The sequence below is a fragment of the Trichosurus vulpecula genome, chromosome 3, assembly GCF_011100635.1.
Source record: "Trichosurus vulpecula isolate mTriVul1 chromosome 3, mTriVul1.pri, whole genome shotgun sequence".
In the NCBI taxonomy this organism is placed as follows: Eukaryota; Metazoa; Chordata; class Mammalia; order Diprotodontia; family Phalangeridae; genus Trichosurus; species Trichosurus vulpecula.
This window is the reverse complement of record NC_050575.1, coordinates 203,740,714-203,761,045: the sequence shown is the minus strand read 5'-3', so window position 1 is coordinate 203,761,045 and position 20,332 is coordinate 203,740,714. Positions and strand designations below refer to the sequence as shown.

The following is a 20,332-nucleotide window of genomic DNA, read 5'->3' as shown; positions in this document are numbered from 1 at the left end:
TTCCTTGTACCCTGCATACTAGACGACAGAAACATTTGAGTGGCTCAGGCGAAAAGCCTCTTTCTAATACCTTGCCTTTTGTTGTAGAATGACCAAAGCTCTCATGGACACAGATGGGCTTGAGTGGCGTCTTAAGCTGCCCCCCATTCCCTCAGTGCCAGTTGCAGCTCAGAAGAGGTGGGAAGCAGCTCCAGGGGGTGACCATGAGAAGGCAGCCAAAAGCAAACTGAAAGAAGCCGATACCTTAAAGAACAAAGGTGAGCCTTTGGATAGTGACCTAGCTGAAGGAAGCCACACTTGAGTCATGGTGTACTTAATTTAGTGTCACAAACCAAGGAAAATACATCTTTCTTGCCTGCCTGGCTTTCAGCCCACCAGATACTGTGAATGCAAGTCCAGAAGAGATCTGAGCCAGAGCCCTCCTGGACTGGTAGAGCCAAAGACCAAGAAAGAAGATGTCACCTCTACCCCCATGGATGTTCTCCACCCCTAGGATAGCATGTACTCCAGATGCATGGGGACCACTCCTCTCAGGCCCCTTACAGGCAGGCCAGTCTGGTGACTTGCTTGCCAGTGTGACAATAGCAACATTCCTTTATATAGTACTTTAAGCATTTTCCTCTATTGGTTACAATGATCTTGTGAGGTAGGTAGTGTTATTATCCCCTTTTACAGATGGAAAAATTGAGGCAAAGAGGTGAACTTATTTGCCCAGGTTCACTGCTAATATTATAGCTGGTATGAGAGTAACTACTTATGTTTCTATGCTTTTTTTACATGCATTATCTCATTTGATTTTAACAAAAGCCCTGTAAACTTGGCAGGTTAGGAATTTTAAATTCCAATGTAGAGATGAGGAAACCATCGAAGAAAGGTCCGCTGACTTACGTAAAGAGTCCCCCAACAAGGCAGTGGCAGACCTTACAGGTGAACCTGGGTCTTTGTGTCCAACGTCCGTCTGCCTGCTGAGTGGGGCTGAGCCAGAAACAGCTGCACCTGGTGGCAGATCTTCCCTTCTTGGTACAGACAGGCTGGGCTGTTTTGTTGATGAGCAAGGACCCGAGTCCCAGAGAAGGTGGAAAATTGCTCAAGGGCCTGACCTTGTTCATTATTCTCCCCTCCCCCCCTCTTTTAAAGCAGAGATCAAAGAATTTTCTTTATTGGGCAGCTGTCACCCCTTTTAGCACCAGTGCCACCTGACGCTGATGGAAGAGTTGTAACAAACACCAAATAAAAGGGGCACTTTCATAGACACAGCAGAACAGAAAAAGAGGGTTGTACATGGAAATGCAGGTCTCTGGTATGAATACTTACCTTCTTATGGGTGTGAGTTCAGCCTGTAGCTTTCAAAGTTACTCTGCTTGTCTGTCATGTCTGGCTTTGCTTTCTTCTCTACATTTTAAGAACAGTACTTTAATGACCCTCTTTCCCTTTCCCTCCCCCCACCTTCTGCCGGTGGTGGGGGGGTGGTGGTGGTGGAGCCTTTGTAACAAATATGCCTAGCCAAGCAAAAAAAAAATCCCCCCATGGACTGTGCCTGAAAGTGTGTCTCCTGCATCTTGAGTCTGTCTTGTCTGTGTCAAGAGGTGAGTAGCCTGCTCATCCTTGGTCCTCTAATCTCGTGGTGGATCATTGCACTTATCAGCATTTTCAAGCCGTTCAGCGGCTTTTGTCTTTAAGGTGTTGTTACAGGAGTTGTTGTTTTTCTGCTTTCTTTGCTCTGCATCAGTTCATCTAAGTCTTCCCATGTTTCACATTTCAGCCTCTCTTACGGTGAAAACTATTCCCTGACTCCATATGCTTTGCTTAGCCATTCCCCAAGAGCAGGGTGCCCTCTTAGTTCCCAGTTCTTGATGGTATAACTTTCAAAACACTTTCATGACCATTGTTTCATTTCAACCTTAGAACACCGCTGGTGGGGCAGTGATCATAACCCCATTTTAAAAGACGAGAAGCTAAGGCTCAAGATAGCAGCGATTTGTAGAAGGTCACATGGCGTCAGTGGCTCTAGGACTAGAGCCCCGGATATAATGCATCAGTCTGAATAGAAGCCATGTTTTGGTGTTGTTTGTTTTTTTTGTCAAATCTTAGTTCTACACAACTGTCATGCAGCCTATAAAAAGTGGCATTTTTCAGTCTGTATCTCTATACATTTTTTCCCTTCCAAGAGATGTCATTTTAGGGGTGCAGCCTATATTTTAAGTAGTTAGGTATGCCGATACTCTTTTTCTAGTGCCTACTGTTGGAGACATCGAGCGAGCCCGGGCCCTAAAGGAAGAAGGCAATGAGCTGGTGAAAAAAGGAAAACATAAGGAGGCTGTAGAGAAGTACAGTGAGAGTCTTATGTTCAGCAGCCTGGAGTCTGCAACATACACCAACAGGTACCTGTAGTGGCCTGGCTTAGGATTAATTTTATTCCACACTGGAGTCCTCCTAAGTGCTCACCGGTGGGGAGGGCTCTCTATGTCTCCTTCTGGCACAACACTTAGCTTGTTTCTCTGCTCCTGGGACACAGTGTAAATTGCTCTCCTGTTAGGAGAGGGAGAGACCTGGCAGGAATACCTACTGAGGGAACCCTTTAAATGCTTGGTCGAAGCTGAGAGAAGGGCACATCCTTCCATTTTGAGAATGATAATCTGATTTACTCTACCATTGACAGTTTACAAAGGGCTTGACATATTCTCATGTGATTCCCACAGAAAACCTGTGAGGTAGATGGTATCATCACCCCCATTTTATAGCAGAGGAAGCTCAAGTAGAGACAGGAAATGGGACTTACTAGGCAGTGGCAGAGCCCAGATTCAAACTCAGGACTCCCAGTCCGGTGAACACAACTCCATCTATTCAGCCTTTCCATGAGAATAGTAGCTATTCCTACTTTTGTTGGGCTTTGATGTTTACAATGGACTTTCTTGACATTGCCTCTCTGTGGTAGGTATGATTAAATTATTTATGTAAAGTGATTCCTTCCTTTATAAGTGAGGAAACTGAGACCCAGAGATGATGGCTTGCCTAAAGTTACATAGCTAGTCAAGCATCTGGCAGAACTGGGATTGATCTGATGGAAGGAGCATTAGATTTGAAGTCAGAAGACCTGGGTTCTTGTGCCAGCCCCGGCACTGAGTTGCTGCATAATGTCGGTCAAGTCTTCTCCAATCCATTCTCCTCTGTGGATGAGGGGGATTGGGCTACATGATTTCCAAGGTCCCTGCCAGGTTCAAAGCATCTGAGCCTGTGAGTCAGATTCCAGTACCCTTTCCACTTTACTTCATCTGCCTCTCAACCTGCAGTTTTCTTAACAAGCCCTAATCCTTTGCACTCAGGAGGGAGCACATGATGTCCCCTTGTGCTCCTTCCTAACCAGCTGCTGCAGTGTTGTTGAAGGGATAGAGTCACTGAAAACAAGGGGGCCCAGTTCCATTGACCACATAGAAAGCTTTGATTCGTGGCCTTAGCTTCAACTTCAAAAACTTAATTATTAAGTATGTCCTCTGTGGACCTGTGCTTAGTGAGTGCTGTGAGGGATGACAAATGGTCTCTGCCCTAAAACATCTCAGTCTAGTGGAGAGAATAAGGCTATAAGAATAAGTGCTTAGGACACACCCAGAGAGAGAAGATCCCTTCCACTGTGGAGTGGTGGGTGTGTTTTCCATGGTGTGTAGGGGGGAAGAGAGGGTCGAGAGTTTTCTGAGGTAGGAGATGAAGGTATTAGCCCTCATGCTGCGGGATAACCATTTCTTTTTCTAAATTCTGTCTAGGTCTGAGGGTTTGAAAGGGAATGTGACAAGAGAATTCTTTTTGTAAGCCCGGAGCCCAGAGTTGTATTTCTTTCCTTTTTCACCCTTATAGTAGTACTGTAGAAAGAACACTGGCCTGAGGCAGGAAACCTGATTGTTACCTACACAGTCTAAGTAACTCACTTCCCTCTCTGAGTCTCAGTTTTCTCACTTGTAAAACAAGCTCTTGTGCAATCAACATTTATTAAGCTTCTACTATATGCCAGGCACTGTGCTAGCCACTGGAAATGCAATTCCAGCTCTGACAGATGTACCCAATCCACTCTGGCTCTGACCATTTCAGGAGACCCTGACATTCAGTGCATGGCCAGTCTTGAAGTAACTGGAGTGGCTCTGGGGACAAAGAGAAGTCCAGATACTTCCTGATCACATCACTAGCAACTACCACTTACAAGGTCCCATAGTAGCTTCTGGACTCCTGTAACAACATTACCTGCAGCTACTGTGGCTGTGTAAGACCTACAATACCAGCACACAGGAGGGCTGCTAGCACAGGTTCTTTGATCTGCTTTGCTAAGGAAAGCAACTTTAAGGGGTTTACAATCTCACTTTAATCAAACATACACATATCATTCACTTAGTTCAGGGTCCTTCCCTGTTCTCACACCCTGAACTTCAGAGCAAATACAAACAGAAATTAGAGAAAATATAAACAGAGCAAATAACACAAATCAACAGACAGGATTCTAACTGTGTGACCAAAGCTATATATACATAGTTACCAGAAAGAGAAGCACCAACATCTGGATTTTCAAAGCCAAGGGTCTCCTTAACAGCTACCCAGAGTCTTGTCTGGTCAAATCACAGGACACTCTTCCAGTGAGAGAATGCAAGCAAAATCTCTCCTCCCACAGTTCTGAGAGTTCTAGCTTAATGGCTACCCTCAGAGTATCTATACCCTTTTTCAGGGCCTGAGGGCTTCACAGTTCTAGTGACCTAATTAGCAAAAGGGTGTGGGCCTTCCTACAAACCGAGGTGAGACTCAGTCAAAGGCACTTGATTGCCTTAGTGCTGAGAAGCACTCCAAAAGAAAAAACAATAAAAGATCCCACTTTGCTTGCCCTTATAACTCCTTGGGTGAGGCTCATCTCTGCACCACCAGTTTTCATCTCAGAAACGTGGCTCCCCTTGAGTGGCCAGTGTCTAAAGGGAACCAACTCCATTTTCTGTGATCACATTTTCCTCAGAGAAGACGAAGGTGTTTTACCATCTCTTCTTTCTAGATTAGTTTGGCCACTGAACAGTAGTAAAGTTTGTGCTTAGAAGGACAAACTGTGGTTAAGGGGAATGGGCCTGTTGTCAGGCCACTCACACCCGCCATTACGAGACCACTAGCTCCTGGGCCTTGGTTGGCTTCAGCTGCTCTTAGGTAATTAGGAATTCATATTTTTAGAGTGCTCTTAGATATGCCCTCACCACAGTCCTGTTCCCTTTCACAGATGCAGATTGCAAGCCCTTAGTAGATGGTTTTCATAAGTTACTGTCTTGGTGATTAGCCTTTCAGAATTTATCCAGGATGGTCCTGGCAGAGTCCTTCGCCAGGCCTTATTCAGCTTTGAGGGAACTGCCATTGTTTGTGGCAACTCCAGGTGTTAATTTCCCCAGTTTACAGATAAGGAAACTTAGAATCCGATAGTGCCAGGTCTTTTGACTCCAAAGACAGCACTTTCTGGGACATCATGCTGCTCTGCAGGGCTGGCCCATGGGCCTGGGACTGGGACTCGGTCCTTCCCTGTTCTCACACTTGTCTGTCTGCCTTCCAGAGCCCTCTGCTACTTGTCACTGAAGAAATACAAAGAAGCTGTAAAGGACTGCACTGAGGCTCTCAAATTAGATTCAAAGAACATCAAAGCATTTTATAGGCGTGCCCAGGCATTCAAAGAACTTAAGGTAAGTGGAAGTCCCCTGCCCTACCCTGACCAGGGCTCTGTGAAGCCCAGGGGCTGCCCCTGCTGCTGGCCCAATTCCCAAGGCTGGCCCAGCAGGCCTGTGCCTGCATCTGCTCACCCCTGCTCATTACTCAGACCCTGTAGCAGGTGTGCCAAGTATGTACTGACTTTAGGCCCTAGCCTCCTGCCTTCCCTCTTCCCTTATCCCTGCCCCCCACCCCCCAGGACTATCAATCCAGCCTTGAAGACGTCAACAGCCTCCTGAGTATTGAGCCAGAGAACAGCGCGGCCGCCAAGCTGAGGCAGGAAGTCAACCGGAGCTTAAAATAAATAAAGTCCAGGAAGGGGCAGCAAACCTGCCTGATTTCACTTGGAGAAGCTGAGGGCCTCTTTGTCTGCTCCAGGGCCAAGAAAGAGAGCGAGTGAACCCTTTGACCCAGGCCAGGTCATGCCCTGGGCATGGCATCCCAGCTTCTCTCCTTGTACCCATCCACACTCTGCTTCTTTCTCACTTAGAATCTTTGCTCACTGGAAGTCAGTTCAGGTTAGTGAGCCAGGCCTCCCCTTTTTCGTCTACAAGGGTTCCTTCTTCTGCTGATCCTTTTCAGGGAAGCTCTCCTGGCGACCCCCCTTTCTCCCAGTGGTAAACACATATACTTCTTCATCCACTAAGCATGTTCCAACACTGGTTCCTGGCCCTGCTAGGCAGCAAAATCCATGGTGAATGGGGTCATGTATTAGTTGGCAAACCAGGCTCAGGTCCTACTCACCTGCTTGTGGCCAGAATATGTGGTGGCTTCATTAGGGATGGAGCCCCTGGCAATCTTTGGTCACAACTTGTGTCCCTGTGCAGTGCTAACATCTGACAGTCATTCTGGGTACTGGTTTGAGTACTTGACTTCTCCTAAAATCTTGTATCTTGTTTCAAGTTACTCAAGTGTCTTGCTTCCCCCATCTCCCCTGGGCTGGAGCCACAAGTCCTGGTTTGGAAGTTGGCCTGTTGCATGTTTTGGGTGGGGAGGCTATTCTAGCCCCAGTTTAAGAATGGCAGCTTTAGGACACCTCTGAGAGTCCTTATTCCTCAGTCCCTCTTGGAGTGATTCTGAATGGCCTCATGGTTTCAGTCACCCCGTGTTTAAGCTACTGCATAAAAAGTAACATCTGCTACTGGACTTCAGTCGTACCTTCATTTACAAGGGGACCATGAAACCTTGGCTGGACACTGCCTCTTGTAGTGCAGGCCAGGGTCTTTTATAGTACCCTTACCACAAAACAGGCTGTTCTCTCCTCCCCCAATACAGGAAAGGGGTTTCCCCTTGGGGGTAGAAGGTAGCTTTGCCTGGCATACAATACGAGCCCTTAATATTAGCACCAGTTCTGTTCGGGGACACAGACCATGACTCTTAACCTTACTCCAGTAGCTGCTGCCAGGTATGCATGGGCTCAGTGCAACCCATTACTGAAAGAATTAATGAGTATTTAAGTGTCTACTGTGTGTCAGGCCCTGGGGTTAATGAAATGTCTTAAGATGTGCACATGTCAGTCTATACAAAACGAATATTCCAAGTTCATTTGGGAAGGGGGTACTGGCAGTGGTGACTCAGGAAAGGCTTCACATACAAAGAAGTCACTGAGCTCATCTTGAAGAAGTGAGATGAGGTGAGATGGTCAGCGTGAAGGCCCACAGATAGGAACTGGAGTGCTGGTTAGAGTCAGATAAAGGAACGTCAGTTCTTACTCACCTAAGTCATCAGGGTATTTGCTCATGCTAGATGAGCATGTAAAGTACCCTGACAGGAACAGTTGTCTCTCAACCCTGTAGCTTGCAAAGGCAAAACTAATCATTTTTCTGGGAAAAAAAAAAGCCACTATTTTACACAAAACCCTTCCTGATTCCTCACGAATGCCCTTCCTTTCTAACTGACATTATGTTTATGGATGGGACTGTGGTCAAGGCAGAATATAAGGGACAAGCCACAGAACTGAGGAGAGGAGGGCAGGAGCACTGGTAATCTTACAGCAGCATAGGTTCTGAGAGCCAGGAGTGAGCCACCTTTATACCCCAAACCAAAAAAGAGCAGCTTATGTATCCTGTGGCCACAGTGGAGTGATTTGATCTTATGTTCCCGAGAGTAAAAATGCCCTTCCATTTACCCAGGATTCTGTTGCTCTCTACCTCCTAATCTCCAGGCTCTACTTAGGGGTGCCCATATGCATGCCCAACACACACACGCTCACGATGATTCTGGGTAGAGTCCATGAAACTTTTTAATGCACATACAAAAAAGCAAAGGCTGTTTGACCAGCTTGCTGACTGGCCTTCTATGTCCACTCACATCACATTGTGCAGGTACACAGACAAATAAGGAAATAAGTTATGGTTTATGGTTCAGAGGGCCTCAGAGAACTGGAAGGGCTGGTCTCTCTTCAAGAGCCATGAGATTTCAGTTTTCTGGGAAAGAAAAAAAGAAATCGAGTACACAGTGTTTGATGGTAAATACCAAGCACTCTGGGATCCAGTAAAGTTCCAGCTATCAGGTATCATTCCTGTAGCAGAAAGAGAAGTAGAAAGTGTCTCCCAAGAAAGGACAGCTTCAGTACAAACTCTCAAAGGACAGTGGGGCTGTGCCTGTCTGACAGAGGGACATAGGGGAGGAGGTAGGGCATAGCCAAAGACTCGAAGCCCAGGACTTCTGGACCCACAGCCAACATGGAAATATGTGACCCAAAGGAGGATTCTACAGAAACAGGATTAGAATGGCTTTAGCTAAATGCCTGGATAAGAGAGCCAGTTCTTATGGTGCACATGCAGGAACCCTTGGCTAATCCAGAAAAGCATAAATTCTTCCAAACTGGAAAGGCCTCAGGATGGGTCCAGAGACAAGACTAGGCCTCTGTATTTGGAGGACTAGCCTAGGTAGAGAAAAGCCCTTTATCAGCAGGTGTATATGTGAAACCTAAGGGCCACAATAGTACATTGGGGGCTTCTTCCTAACTTTGAGAGTAAGGTCATGCAACCCTCAGTGCCGAAGGTCAGAGCAGGAAAGGCTATAGGACTGACCAGGGATGGACAGCAGAACTCTGAGCCCACCCTCATAAACTCCCCTCCCTTCCTGGGTTCTATCCCTGGCAACCACGTTTGATTGGGCCTAGACTCACAGGGGCCTTAGTGCACATATGTCTTGGGCAGCTCCGAGACCTCTTGTGCTTGGAGTGCAGCAACTGCTTCTTCAATCTGGGGGTGGGAGAGGAAAACTAAGATTATCCAGTCCTGGCCCAACCCACATACCTTCCTGGGAAAGCTGCTGCTAACTTCCCCTGCCTTTGGCTAACCATTAAGGACAGATTCCCATCGTATGGTTTAGTCACATACCCTAGGCATCTGGTGGTGCAGTTGATAGAACACTGGGCCTGCAGTCAGGAAGACCTGGGTCTCAAGATACTAGCGATGGGACCCTGGGGAAGTTACTTAATCTTTGCCTCAGTTTCCTCAACTGTAAAATGGGGATAACAGCACCCATCTCGCAGGGTTATTTTTGTGAAGTGATACGTATAAAGTGCTCAACACAGTGCCTGGCATGTAGTAGGTGCTATATAAATGCTTATTCCCCTCCCCATCTCACAGCCAAAGAGACTATCCGGAGGCCCCTAAAATCCTTGAGTGAGACATTCCCTTCCAGTAGCACAGGCATCATCTCGACTGCTACATGCTGGTTCATGCACAAGACGTTAATGGACACCCACTCTCTCACAGCCCCACACACCTACCTTGGAATGGAGGGATTCTGGAGACTCCAGCATTAGCAGCAGCTCTGAGTTGTCAATCTCCAGCAGCATGCCGGTGATCTTGCCAGCCAGCTGAGCATGTATCCCATAAATGAGTGGGTAGAGTCTGTCACCTGCTCAAAACAGCAGGGGGAATAATGCACAGACCTGGACTGGCTGATACCCAATGCATACTATACCCTTCATCGGCCGGCCCTGTCTTTGCCTCTTGTTCTTCATCTGTAAAATGGGGGCAGTGGTTGTACTGTCTCAAAGTGTTGTGTAAAACGCAGTGCATAAGAATCATCTATGTTATTCCCATTCCCAATTCCACAGTCCTTTTATGGAGCCAGATTAGACCTGAAGCTTGTGACCTTCACTGGAGAAGGGTGGCGGAACTCGACCTGCACTGCGAATGCAGCAGAAACAGTGCCTGTAGTAGTTTCTGATTATTGACAATAGGGGACTTCCAGAATCAGTCTGTGCGCACTTAGGATAAAGGTGAGAAGGCAAGCTACAATGGAAGGAGTCCACTTGGCCTATTTAAATAAGGTACCAACTGAAAAAAGTGATGATCACTTTGTTAGAGACATTTACCCAATCTAAAACAGTTGCTACAACAGGGAAGCTAAGAGTCCAGAAACTGTCTTAGCCCGCAAACACTTGGTTTCTTTTCCAAATACAAACACAGCAGCTAGAGGACAACATGGGTTTGGAGTACAAACTCCTTTAGAGAACATTAGAGAGGAAGCTAGTAGGTGAATAAGAGCATTAGAAAACCAGCAAAAGTCAAAAATGCTTGGCTAAGGCTCAGTTGTCCCAGCCCAGGCACATTTATCAACGAAACTGAGGAAAACAAGTGGACATGAAATATCTGCCAGTGTTTACTTGGTAATCTATATTCATAATTGATGAAAATGAAAGCATTACTTTTGGACTCAACCCACCACCTCAGACCTGAGGAAGGAGCGACGAAAAGTTGGAAAGAATGTAGAAGAAATCCACCTGAGGGGAAAATTTTAGAGTCTCGGCTTGGTTTGAGTTCTTGGAGGGAAAGATTTCCTAGAGTGTAAAAGATTGTAGAATGCTGTTACCAAAAGCTAGCTGCCAGAAAGCAAGTCAGTATCCACACCATCTGCTTGTTAGCGAATTCATTTCCTTAGGGTATGTTTGATAAAGAGGAGGTGGGAACAGGCAAGCTTTTGCAGATGAGTCTTGTTTGACAGAATGCGTTTTCAAGGTCATGCAATTGATTGTGAAGTGTAAAGATTATATAGTTTGGCTGTATGTGTCAGAAAAAATTCTATTTGGCAGATCAAAGTCCAATTCTCCTTAAGGTTTCCTCAACAAGATCATACAAGACTCGTGGAGTCTGAGTTAGAGGAAACCTCAGAGGCCATCTAATCTAATCTGAAGATGTCAGCTTTTCTGACTGTGGCTAGTCAGTGTCTTGAATCCACCTCACTACCCCACACATTTTCAATAAATATAGTAATGGCTCAGTATTTGCCATCTCTGAGGCCACACCCATGTCCTGGTATATGTAGTTCATCTGTCACAGCTAGGTAGTGCAAGCAGGCCTTGGAATCCATCAGGAAGACCCAAGTTCAAATCCTGCCTCAAACATACTTTGTGACTCTGGGCAAGTCAGAACTGCTTTCAGTTTCTGCTGTTCCTTTTGCCAAATGGGGATAATATAAAGTACCCACTTCACAGAGTCATTGGAAGGACCAGACGAGATAACAGATGTACACTTTGCAAACCTCTAAGTGCCATGTAATGTTAGCTGCCATAAGCACCTTGCACTGGTGATCTGAACTAATCCAGGGCGGCTAAGGAGTCTCTTACTGTCTGCTCATTTGAGGTTTCCTCTTCAGTCCAAAGATCGCTGTGCTTAAAGACAACTGAAAAACAAGAAGGACTGACCCCATTTTCTGTGCTGTCAGTCATCCCCTTCTTTCCCCCCTTTCCTCCGGTGTAGCTTTGAAAATCCCTTTTTGTTACCCTCCGCCTTCCTCCACAGCCTTAGCTCGTTCCAGGCTGAACATTCTAGACATTATTCTTGTGGAGCCACACCATGGGATCCCTCACTATGAGCCATTGCGTCTATCTTTAGTACATGCTTTCAAGGGCTTAACTTGGTTGATGTGACTCCAGCCTTGTCTGTCCACTTTGAATAGTTCCTCTTCCTCAACAAAATTGGTTTTCATCTTTTTTATCTTTTCATTCCTGAAAGCACTCTGTTGCTTCTGGGCTGCCTTTCTCTATGGAATTTTTGGCCTTGGAACCAAAATTACTTAGTTCTTAGAACTCTAAGGTCTAGGGTTGTCACACGTAGTGGCTTTCTGCTTCTGCTAAATAACCGCTTTCCCCAAAGCCTTATCACTCTAGCTAACCATCTGACATTTTTAGAGTCTATATCACCTGTAAACAAAAACAACTAACGATTCTGTGAATAGCAAATGAGAAATAAGAAGACACATACTTATCAAAAACGTGCACTATTGTTGGAAGGGTGTGCTGGGTCAAGTCAAAATGGAAAAAGGATTCTCTATAGGTGGCAAGGTCCTTCAGATATCCATTTGTGGATGACATTGGGCCAATTACACCAAACGCAAGATTACCAGTGACTTTGCAGCGAAATTCAGTTACTCAAGAGAATGGCCTAGCTCCACATAGGAAAAAGCAAATAGATTTTTTAAAATACCCGTTGCCCAAATTATGACATGCATTTAGATGGGCAGCCATTAAGCTGGTCATCAGAGCATAGATCTTAGGTATCCGTTATGGATAGTGACCTGGGCTTAAAGTTTAATAAATGGAAGAAATTGGGCCAGATCACATTTAGGAAACTAGCACCTTCCATGATCCCAAGCTACTCACTGCAGCAGAAGCCCATCTTTATAATAGCAACAATCTCTCAGTAATGCCTTGAATCATGGAATGCCACAATCTCAAAAGCATCAGAATTGCAGATGACCTGAAAGGTAATGAAAGGCACATGGTGGTGTCAGGGTATAGCATATTACCAACTGTGACTTATGTTTGAATAGCAGTAGTGAAAAAGACCAAGGAAATTAAAGTGTAGTGCCGATCATGTAGTAACAGCAAGCTTGGAACAGTCTTACTATTGTTATCCATGAATTATCAGAACCAGAGGGCAGGGTCCATATACTTCAGGAAGTTCCACAGAAAAACCAAGACAAGAGTAAGACAGGAGCAGAAGGCATAGTTGGGTTACAGCCTGCACCAGTGGTGGAAGTACCTGTGTTTATGAAATCATGGATTCATGGAAGCGATAACCTTAAGGTTGATAAAAGCATCTTCCTCAACAACCTTCTGAAGTGGAGTCTCTTCTTTTTGGCCTGGATCTGCGGTTTCATCACTAAAGCAGAGAAGGAGCTCCCTCTGACTACAGATAAAACTGTTGTGTACCTTAGACTTAGTAAGTGTCCAGGGGTCCTGAGAAGTTGGAGTAACTCATCCCAAGACACCCAGCCAGTATGTGACTTGGTGGGATGTGAACCCAGGGCAGCTCTCCAGCTACCACACCATGCTTGTTTCTCTGTGCTGATGATGTTAGCTCCTCTTTACACACGTGAGCACAGGTGAAGAGACTTGCCCAGTCAGTTCAGCTATTAAGTGTCTGAAGCAGGACTCCAGCTTGGGTCTTCTGATGCCAAGACCAGCACTTTCCCCACTGCATTGACCTCCCCTCCCTGGAATTCAGGGAGGCGGGAGCCAATATCATCACAAGCCCAGGGGTGGGTTCTCGTCCACTCCCAGGCCCACTTTGAAAGAAGGCCAGATGCTATTTAAGGAGAAGGCCTTTTATAATAAAGAACAAAAACAGTTCCTCTTTCCAGAACACTTTCCTCATAGCAGCCCTAATAGGTAAGCAGTATCCAGTCGTTCAGTCAATAAACATTTATTAAGCATGTACTATGTGCCAGGCACTGTAGTAAGTGCTGGGGGATACAAAAAAAAAAAGCAAAAGACAAACCTGCTCTTAGGGAGCTCACAATCTAATCGGGGGTGGGCGTAACAAGCAAACGGATATGTACAACAAGGTACATATAAAGGATAAGCAGGCAATAAGGGGGGAGGCACTAGAATTAAGGAGGACTGGGACAGGCTTCCTGTAGAAGATGAGATTTTTAGCTGAGATTTGAGGGACGCCAGGAGGTAGAGACGAGGAGGGAGAACATTCCAGGCATGGGGGACAGCCAGAGAAAATGCCCAGAGCCGAGAGATGGAGTGTCTTGTTCGTGGAACAGCAAGGCCAGCATCACTGGATCGAAGACTACATGTCGGGGAGTAAGGTGTAAGAAGACTGAAGGCGGGGCAGGGAGTAGGAAGGGGGGGAGGAGATAGGTTATGAAGGGCTCTGAATGCCAAATAAAGGAATTTGGTTTTGATCCTAGAGGTGATAGGGAGTCACTGGAGGTTACTGCTCAGGGGGTGGGGGGGGTGAAACGGGGTCAGACCTGAGCTTTAGGAAAATCAGCTAAATGGAGGATAGATTGGTCTAGGGAGAGAATTGTGACAGATAGACCCATCAGCAATAAATAGCACCCCGCTCTGCAACTGAGAAAAGCGATCCACCTAGGATCACACATAGCCCAAACTACCTCTAAAGTAGCCGAGATAGTGACAGGGTACAAGGAAAAGCTGCTACCATTACAATAATGAAAATGATGCTGCTCAAAATGCAAGTAGGAAAATACAGGAGGTATGGGAGACTGGATCCAGAAGGGACTCTAGAAATACTATAATTCAACCCCCTTGTTTTATAGGTCTAGGTGGCCTGGGTAATAGGTAGCACAGCTGGGATTCAAACCCAAGCATTTGGTTTCTAAATTCCATGGTGCTAACAAGTCCAGAAGCTAAAGGTTTTTACGTTAATATCAAGGCAAGTTTCCCACTCAGGTCCAGACCCAGGCCCGAACTGCTCCCAACTACCAGGCAAGAGCTGCACACATACCAAGCATCTGCTTCTGTTCCTGGGGTGGGGCTGAGGCCAGCATAGATGCAGTTAAAGGCTCTTGCCCTTGGATATGCACAGCTGGCTCCATGACCTGGAAATAAACCCCCACACAGATATGTTACTAAATACAGACTAACATCAGAACTACCTGCCTGCAAAGCCTTGCCTACCATCAGGAACAAGGAGACTGGGCAAAGTTCATACTATGTGTAATATGAAAAGATTCACGAAGGATGACAATGTTTTAAAAATCATTCCATACATAGTGTCCCTCATTTTAAGAGAAAGGAAAAGGACCAATGAGTAGAAACCAAACTATGGAACTGCAAAGGCAGCATGGGGTTGAGAAAAGAAACCAGGTTCTACACGTAGACCTCAACAATAACACTGACTTTGGGTAGGTCCACTGAGCCTTGCAGCCTCAATTTCTCCTCCATAAGAAAAGTGGGATGAGACTAAAAAACTCACTCTTAAGCTGAGGTCCATGAATTTAAAAAAAAAAAAAGGTTAAGAACCTTTGTTCTAAAAGGTCCTCCTCTGCTCTTAACATTTATAATTACTGGGGACACAAAGCAATGAGAATTCCTAGAAGAGGCAACTTTTGAACAAACTAGCTGGGAGAAACAAAAGCTGTGAGAGAAAGGGTTATACAAAAACATAATGGCCAAATTGCCTATGTGGAAACTGAGGTACCAAGCAAGTAAGCAACCCAGCATGCCTCTGGAAGCGTGCGCCCAGACCAGTCTGAGGAGCCTGGACAAACCCTTTACCTGATGTGCACTAGGCACAGCTGAGGAGTACTTGTATTGGGTGAAGGCGTGGCCCGGGGAGCCTGGACACCCAGTCCCCATAGTCTGGGTCCCAATATTGACTGTAACACATAAAGAGAAACATTAAGAATCAAAACATCTCAGATTTGGAAAAGGATGGACTTTGAAGCCAGCTAGTCTAGTGCCTAAATAGAAATCCTCTTACAAGTTAGGTCAACAAGTATTTATTAAACACCTACTGTGTACCCCAGGCACTGTGCTAGGCCCTGGTGATACAAGGACCAAATGAGGCAGCTCCTACATTCTTGCCTCAGGTAGCTTATATCTTAGTTTCCTGACAAGTGGTCATTCACTTGTCCAGGCCACCCACAGTGACAGGAAGCTCTCTACCTCCCAAGACAGACTTCTACTTTTAGCTCCAGGTAAGGTTTTCCTTACATAGACCTGGCAGCTTGTGGTGAGTATAGGGAGGAGGGTGCAGATTGGAGGAAGGGAGCATAAAGAGGGAGGATCTGGGGGACCATGCCATCTACACCAAGAATGCCAAAGAAAGCCAAGCTCCTTCCATCCCCACGGGGAGACTTGTAGGTGAGGAGCAGGTACATTCTTGTTACCAGATAAACACGAAGGGCAGATGATCCGGCCCTTCTCAGTCAAAGAATACCACATTGACCTTTGGGAAAAAGTGAACCTTCTTGCTGACCCCCCTACCTCCAAGGGGGTCTATACAAGATCAGGATGGGAGAAAGTGACAGTCCCAACTTACCCACTCTTTGCGTCTGGGGCCCTGCCCGGGGCACCTGAGTAGAGGCCTGACGGACAGTACTGATGTTGGAGATGGACCGCCGGGGTGTGGCTGGCAAGAAGAGAACAAACAATTAAGGCAGGCACTTCGTACCAGGCCAGAAACCAGAGACTCCTGGTAGAAGTCAGTGATGGGGAAGGAGAGAAGTGAAATAACAAAGGGAAGAACTGAAGAATGGCTACACTAGGGACACAGGTTAAAGAGGATAAAAAGAGATGGGGGTGGAGAAAAGAAGAGGTACAGGTGGTAAAAAGGAGTGGGGGAAACACTCACACGAAGTCCTAGGAGAAAAGCTGTTCCACCTTGGGGCAGGCTGAATGGGGGCCACGGTGCTGGGACCATAGAAGGTTGCCCGGGTAGGAGACTGGAGACAATATAAAACACAGGAGACTTCAGAGATCATCTAATCCCCCTGCCCAGCCTGCACTTATTTTATAGGAGAGGTAACAGACTGAGGAAGCTAACCAGCTTGAAAAAGGTTACGTAAGTAATAAATGGCAGACCTGGAATTTGAAACCAAGTCCTGATTCCAACCAAACCCACAGCTCTTTCTTGGTGAGTCCAGAGGCCACAACACAGAACAGGAGTTGGGACAGGGACTCTCTTAGAGCAGGTGGCCAGAAACAAGTGAGGAAAGGCCAGAAGCTCCAGAAAGGAAGGAGCCCCTGGAAGCAGAACTTTAGGTTTTCCCCAAAAGAGGGAAGTATCCTGCAGAATACAAACGACACAAATCCCTATCTCTCCTCACCCTTCGGGACTCTCTTCTTCCTCCTATCCCTCTTGGTTAAAGTAGGTAGATGGGTGACTCAGTCCACTCTTGCCACCTACCCTAGGAAGAGGCCTGTACCCACCTGCCTGCTGTTTCAGAGGGTTCTTAAAATGAGACAGGTGGCTCAGCTGCCCTCTAAAGCCAGAGACTAAAAAACATGCATCACACCCCCTTAAAGTTTGGTTTAAACACCATGATACAGGGTGCCAGAAAGGAAATAACACCGGACCAAGAAGAAACTTGGGTTCTCATCCTGACCTGGCTCTACCAATAAACTGCTGCATGACCCTGACCAATTTTTTAAAAAAATTTGGACCTTAGTTTCCTCATTATTGAATTCACTAGATCATCTTTTAAGGTCTCTTCCAGCCCTCATGTTTTATGTTCTAAGAGAGCCTGGAGGAAACAGTGAGTTCATGGGGACAAAAAGAATATATGACCACGGTCCCTGGGGAAGGATAAATACCTGGAAGATTGCAGTCACCTGGGGGATGGCAGGCAGGAAGTAATTGGTGGGTTGGGGAAAGATGGGGCCATTCATGTTCCGGAGGATGGAGATGCGTTGCATGTACTGGTTGGTGAGGATGGCCTTCCGCTCTTCTTTGCGTTGGGCCAGAGCCACATAGAGGGGCTTGGTGCTAACAATTCGCCCATTCATCTCTGTCACGGCCTTCGTAGCCTCTTCTGGGGAGGAAAAACACACAAAGCCAAACCCCTTGCTGTGGCCACCCTCTGTCATCACCTAGAAGCAAGACAAGACAAGGTCCACTGGGGGGGTGCCGAAGGGACAACGGATCCCAGGCCACGCTTCCCTCCTCCCTCAGGTTCACCATATCAGCCGTGAAGTTTTACTAAAAAGCTACCGTGGGCAAAGCCTTGGGCTGGGCACTGAGGGCAAGTCAGATAAAGTCCCATCTCTTGCCCCCCAAAGGAGCTCCTGATCTAGCTAAGGAAGCACACATTAACTCATAATCCCAGGCTGACTTTGCTCATTGCCCCCTAAATGGCCCAAGAACCAAGACTGAAGGAGTCAGGGTCAAGAGAAAAGCTGAACACAGGCTGGGGTGATGCTCAGAGAATGGGGTCCAAAAGAGACCCTTCGAGCCCTCCCTTCTGTGATTCACCCCAGTGTGTGCATGAGATAAACCAATGTTTAGCGACGTCTTAGCATGCCTTGGTCTGTAGGTCTTGCCCCAGACTCAAAGAATGTCAGAGTCGGTAGTGGCCTTAAGAGTCTGATCACCTAGGTCAACTCCCTCATTTTATAGAGGGAAACCGAGGCACAGAGAATTTAAGTGACTTGTCCAAGGTCACACATATTAAGTAAAAGAGCTGAGATTAGATCTTAGGTCTCCTGACTCCCACTCTGTAAGACTCAGAATGAAGCCTTTTTAAAAAATAGCTTCAGCCTTTCCTTGTCAAAAAGATTAAAAATGACAATTCTAGTTACATGAATAACCTCTCTTTTAATCTGGTTCCAATCCCTTTGTCTGTAATGGCTGTGTCAATACCATGGATTGTCAGTGTGTCAAACTTGGATAGAAACAGGGACCACTAATGTGCAGAGAGAGATCCCTGTGAGTCACATACTGACCTGTTTTAAAAGGTAATGTTATCCACGGTTTATCATACTTTTGTTTACTTTGTTAAACGTTTCCTAATTACATTTTTATCTGGTTCAGATCACAGTGTTGCAAGCTATGCTTTCATGCCTATTGCCTCACCTGATCCTCCCAACAGCCCTCAGAGGTTGGCAGGGATCATTCACTATCTGTGAACTTGCCTGAGGCCGTAAGACCGGTGACAGCCAGGAGGAGAAGCCCAGGTAGATCTAAGTTGAGCTCCTTTCCAGTTCTACCATACTGCCTCCTTATTTAAGTGACTCTCTATACATTTTGGTTTGAAAATTCTTATACTAATCCCATTTTAGCTACAGCTATAGTGAAAGGCAGCATGGTGGTGGAAAGAGTCCAAGGACTGGGAGTCAGGAGAGCTGGGTTCTAGTCTTGGCTTTTTCACTAACTAATCAGTCATTTACCCAATCTAGACCTGTTTCCTCTATGACATAAGCACCACCAAGTCCCATGACACTGTGGCTCTAACATTCTGTGAATCCGCTATGAGCTCCATGAAGGCACAGGCCTTGTGGCAGGCTTGTTGTCCTTTCCTTTTCTAGATTTCCTACAACATCTGGCACAGGGCTGAGCATGTAGGAGGCTCTGGTTACATGGGTGTTAATAAGCCAAAAGAGTTGGAGACACCCTGAGATATCAACCTGTCCTCCTAAGAGAAGGGGCTATTTCTACTCTGTGGTAATTAAAATGTTCATTTGGAATCGGGAGGTCACCACTCACAGAATGTCACTATGAAGAACCCTCTACCCCTCACTCCCCACAAAAAGTGGGAATGTTTCTTTCCTAGCAATCTACATCTCTGGCCTGGTCCCTTGAATACACAGATAGATTTTGCTTTAAGCAAACAATATATAATAAGCCAGGACCCCTACTTATATGGTACCTAGCCAGGTTTGGGGGCCTAAGGCCACAAGAGAGCAGACCCACATAAATAGTTATAGGACTGATCAGGAATCAGACTCACTGAAATGTAGATTATTCCCTCTTTAGGGCAAGGATTATTCATTTCCCTTTTACTATACCAAGTATAAGGTTCATGGATGAATATGATCTTTGTAGGGTATAAGCCACAGCCCTTATTGCCTTAAATCCCCAAATTATCCCCATCCTCAATTTGGAAGTGGAGGGAACGGTGGCCTCACCTCCCCACTGTACCCCAGTCCTAAGGTCGCCCTTACTTTGGCACTGGTGATCACGCCATATGGAGAGAACTCCTTCCGCAGCTTCTCATCATCTATGACATCATCCAGATTCTTCACATACAGGTTCACACCCTGGAAAAGTGAGGACAGGAATTTTAAGGAAAGCCTACCAGCCACCAGCTCCCCTCCCTCCACACTTATCCTCTAGCTTCCTAAGTGAAGTATTTTGGCTACATTTTTCCTACCCTCCCTAATGCTGTATTTCCTCCCTTGTAGAAGCCTAGGCATAAACCTAAAATCTCCCTTCTTCACCTGCCCGATGCATAGGAATGCAGATGCCTAAGATGCCTAACAACAAAAACGTTCAAGGTTGGTGTTAAGGCATTGTGTCTAGACAACACCTGCTAAAAATTTAAATCGCTTGTTGGCAACTCTTCAACCAGTCACTGCCAATATGCTTGTGACTGCTGCCTAGCTAAGGAAAACAAATGGACAGGTAAGCTTGGATGGGAAGAGTACAATGTAAAAAAAAAAATGGACTTGCAGCTGAAAAAATCAGGGTTCAGATACTGCTTCTACAACTTCTGAGTGGGAGGATAATAACTTCTATACCATCAAACTCACATGGTAGTTGTGAGAAAAATCCTTTATAAACTGTTAAAATTCTCAGAAACTTTTAGCTACAATTAGGCAGGTGAGGGCCCATTACATCTGAGAGAAGCAGCAGAGGGGAAGAAATTCTAGAGATTCCACAATTTTGCTTCCTGTCGAGCC

At 46.0% G+C, this 20,332-nt stretch overlaps 2 protein-coding genes across 2 annotated transcripts in view; one reads left to right on the top strand and one right to left on the bottom strand.

Annotated features, from left to right (window-relative positions):
- The window catches only part of TOMM34 (translocase of outer mitochondrial membrane 34), a 25,729-nt gene extending 12,943 nt beyond the window's left edge, over nt 1–12,786 (top strand). The window contains exons 4-7 of the mRNA XM_036749543.1: nt 88–257; nt 2,234–2,381; nt 5,561–5,687; nt 5,912–12,786. Coding sequence (XP_036605438.1) covers nt 88–257; nt 2,234–2,381; nt 5,561–5,687; nt 5,912–6,016 — 550 coding nt within the window. The 3' untranslated portion in view covers nt 6,017–12,786. The remainder of the gene's footprint in view (nt 1–87; nt 258–2,233; nt 2,382–5,560; nt 5,688–5,911) is intronic.
- PABPC1L (poly(A) binding protein cytoplasmic 1 like) overlaps nt 8,853–20,332 on the bottom strand; it is a 27,896-nt gene continuing 16,416 nt past the window's right edge. Inside the window, exons 7-14 of the mRNA XM_036749542.1 lie at nt 19,595–19,690; nt 17,249–17,524; nt 16,287–16,377; nt 15,975–16,064; nt 15,209–15,309; nt 14,436–14,529; nt 9,455–9,585; nt 8,853–8,921 (exon numbers count right to left, since the gene is read on the bottom strand). Coding sequence (XP_036605437.1) covers nt 8,853–8,921; nt 9,455–9,585; nt 14,436–14,529; nt 15,209–15,309; nt 15,975–16,064; nt 16,287–16,377; nt 17,249–17,524; nt 19,595–19,690 — 948 coding nt within the window. The remainder of the gene's footprint in view (nt 8,922–9,454; nt 9,586–14,435; nt 14,530–15,208; nt 15,310–15,974; nt 16,065–16,286; nt 16,378–17,248; nt 17,525–19,594; nt 19,691–20,332) is intronic.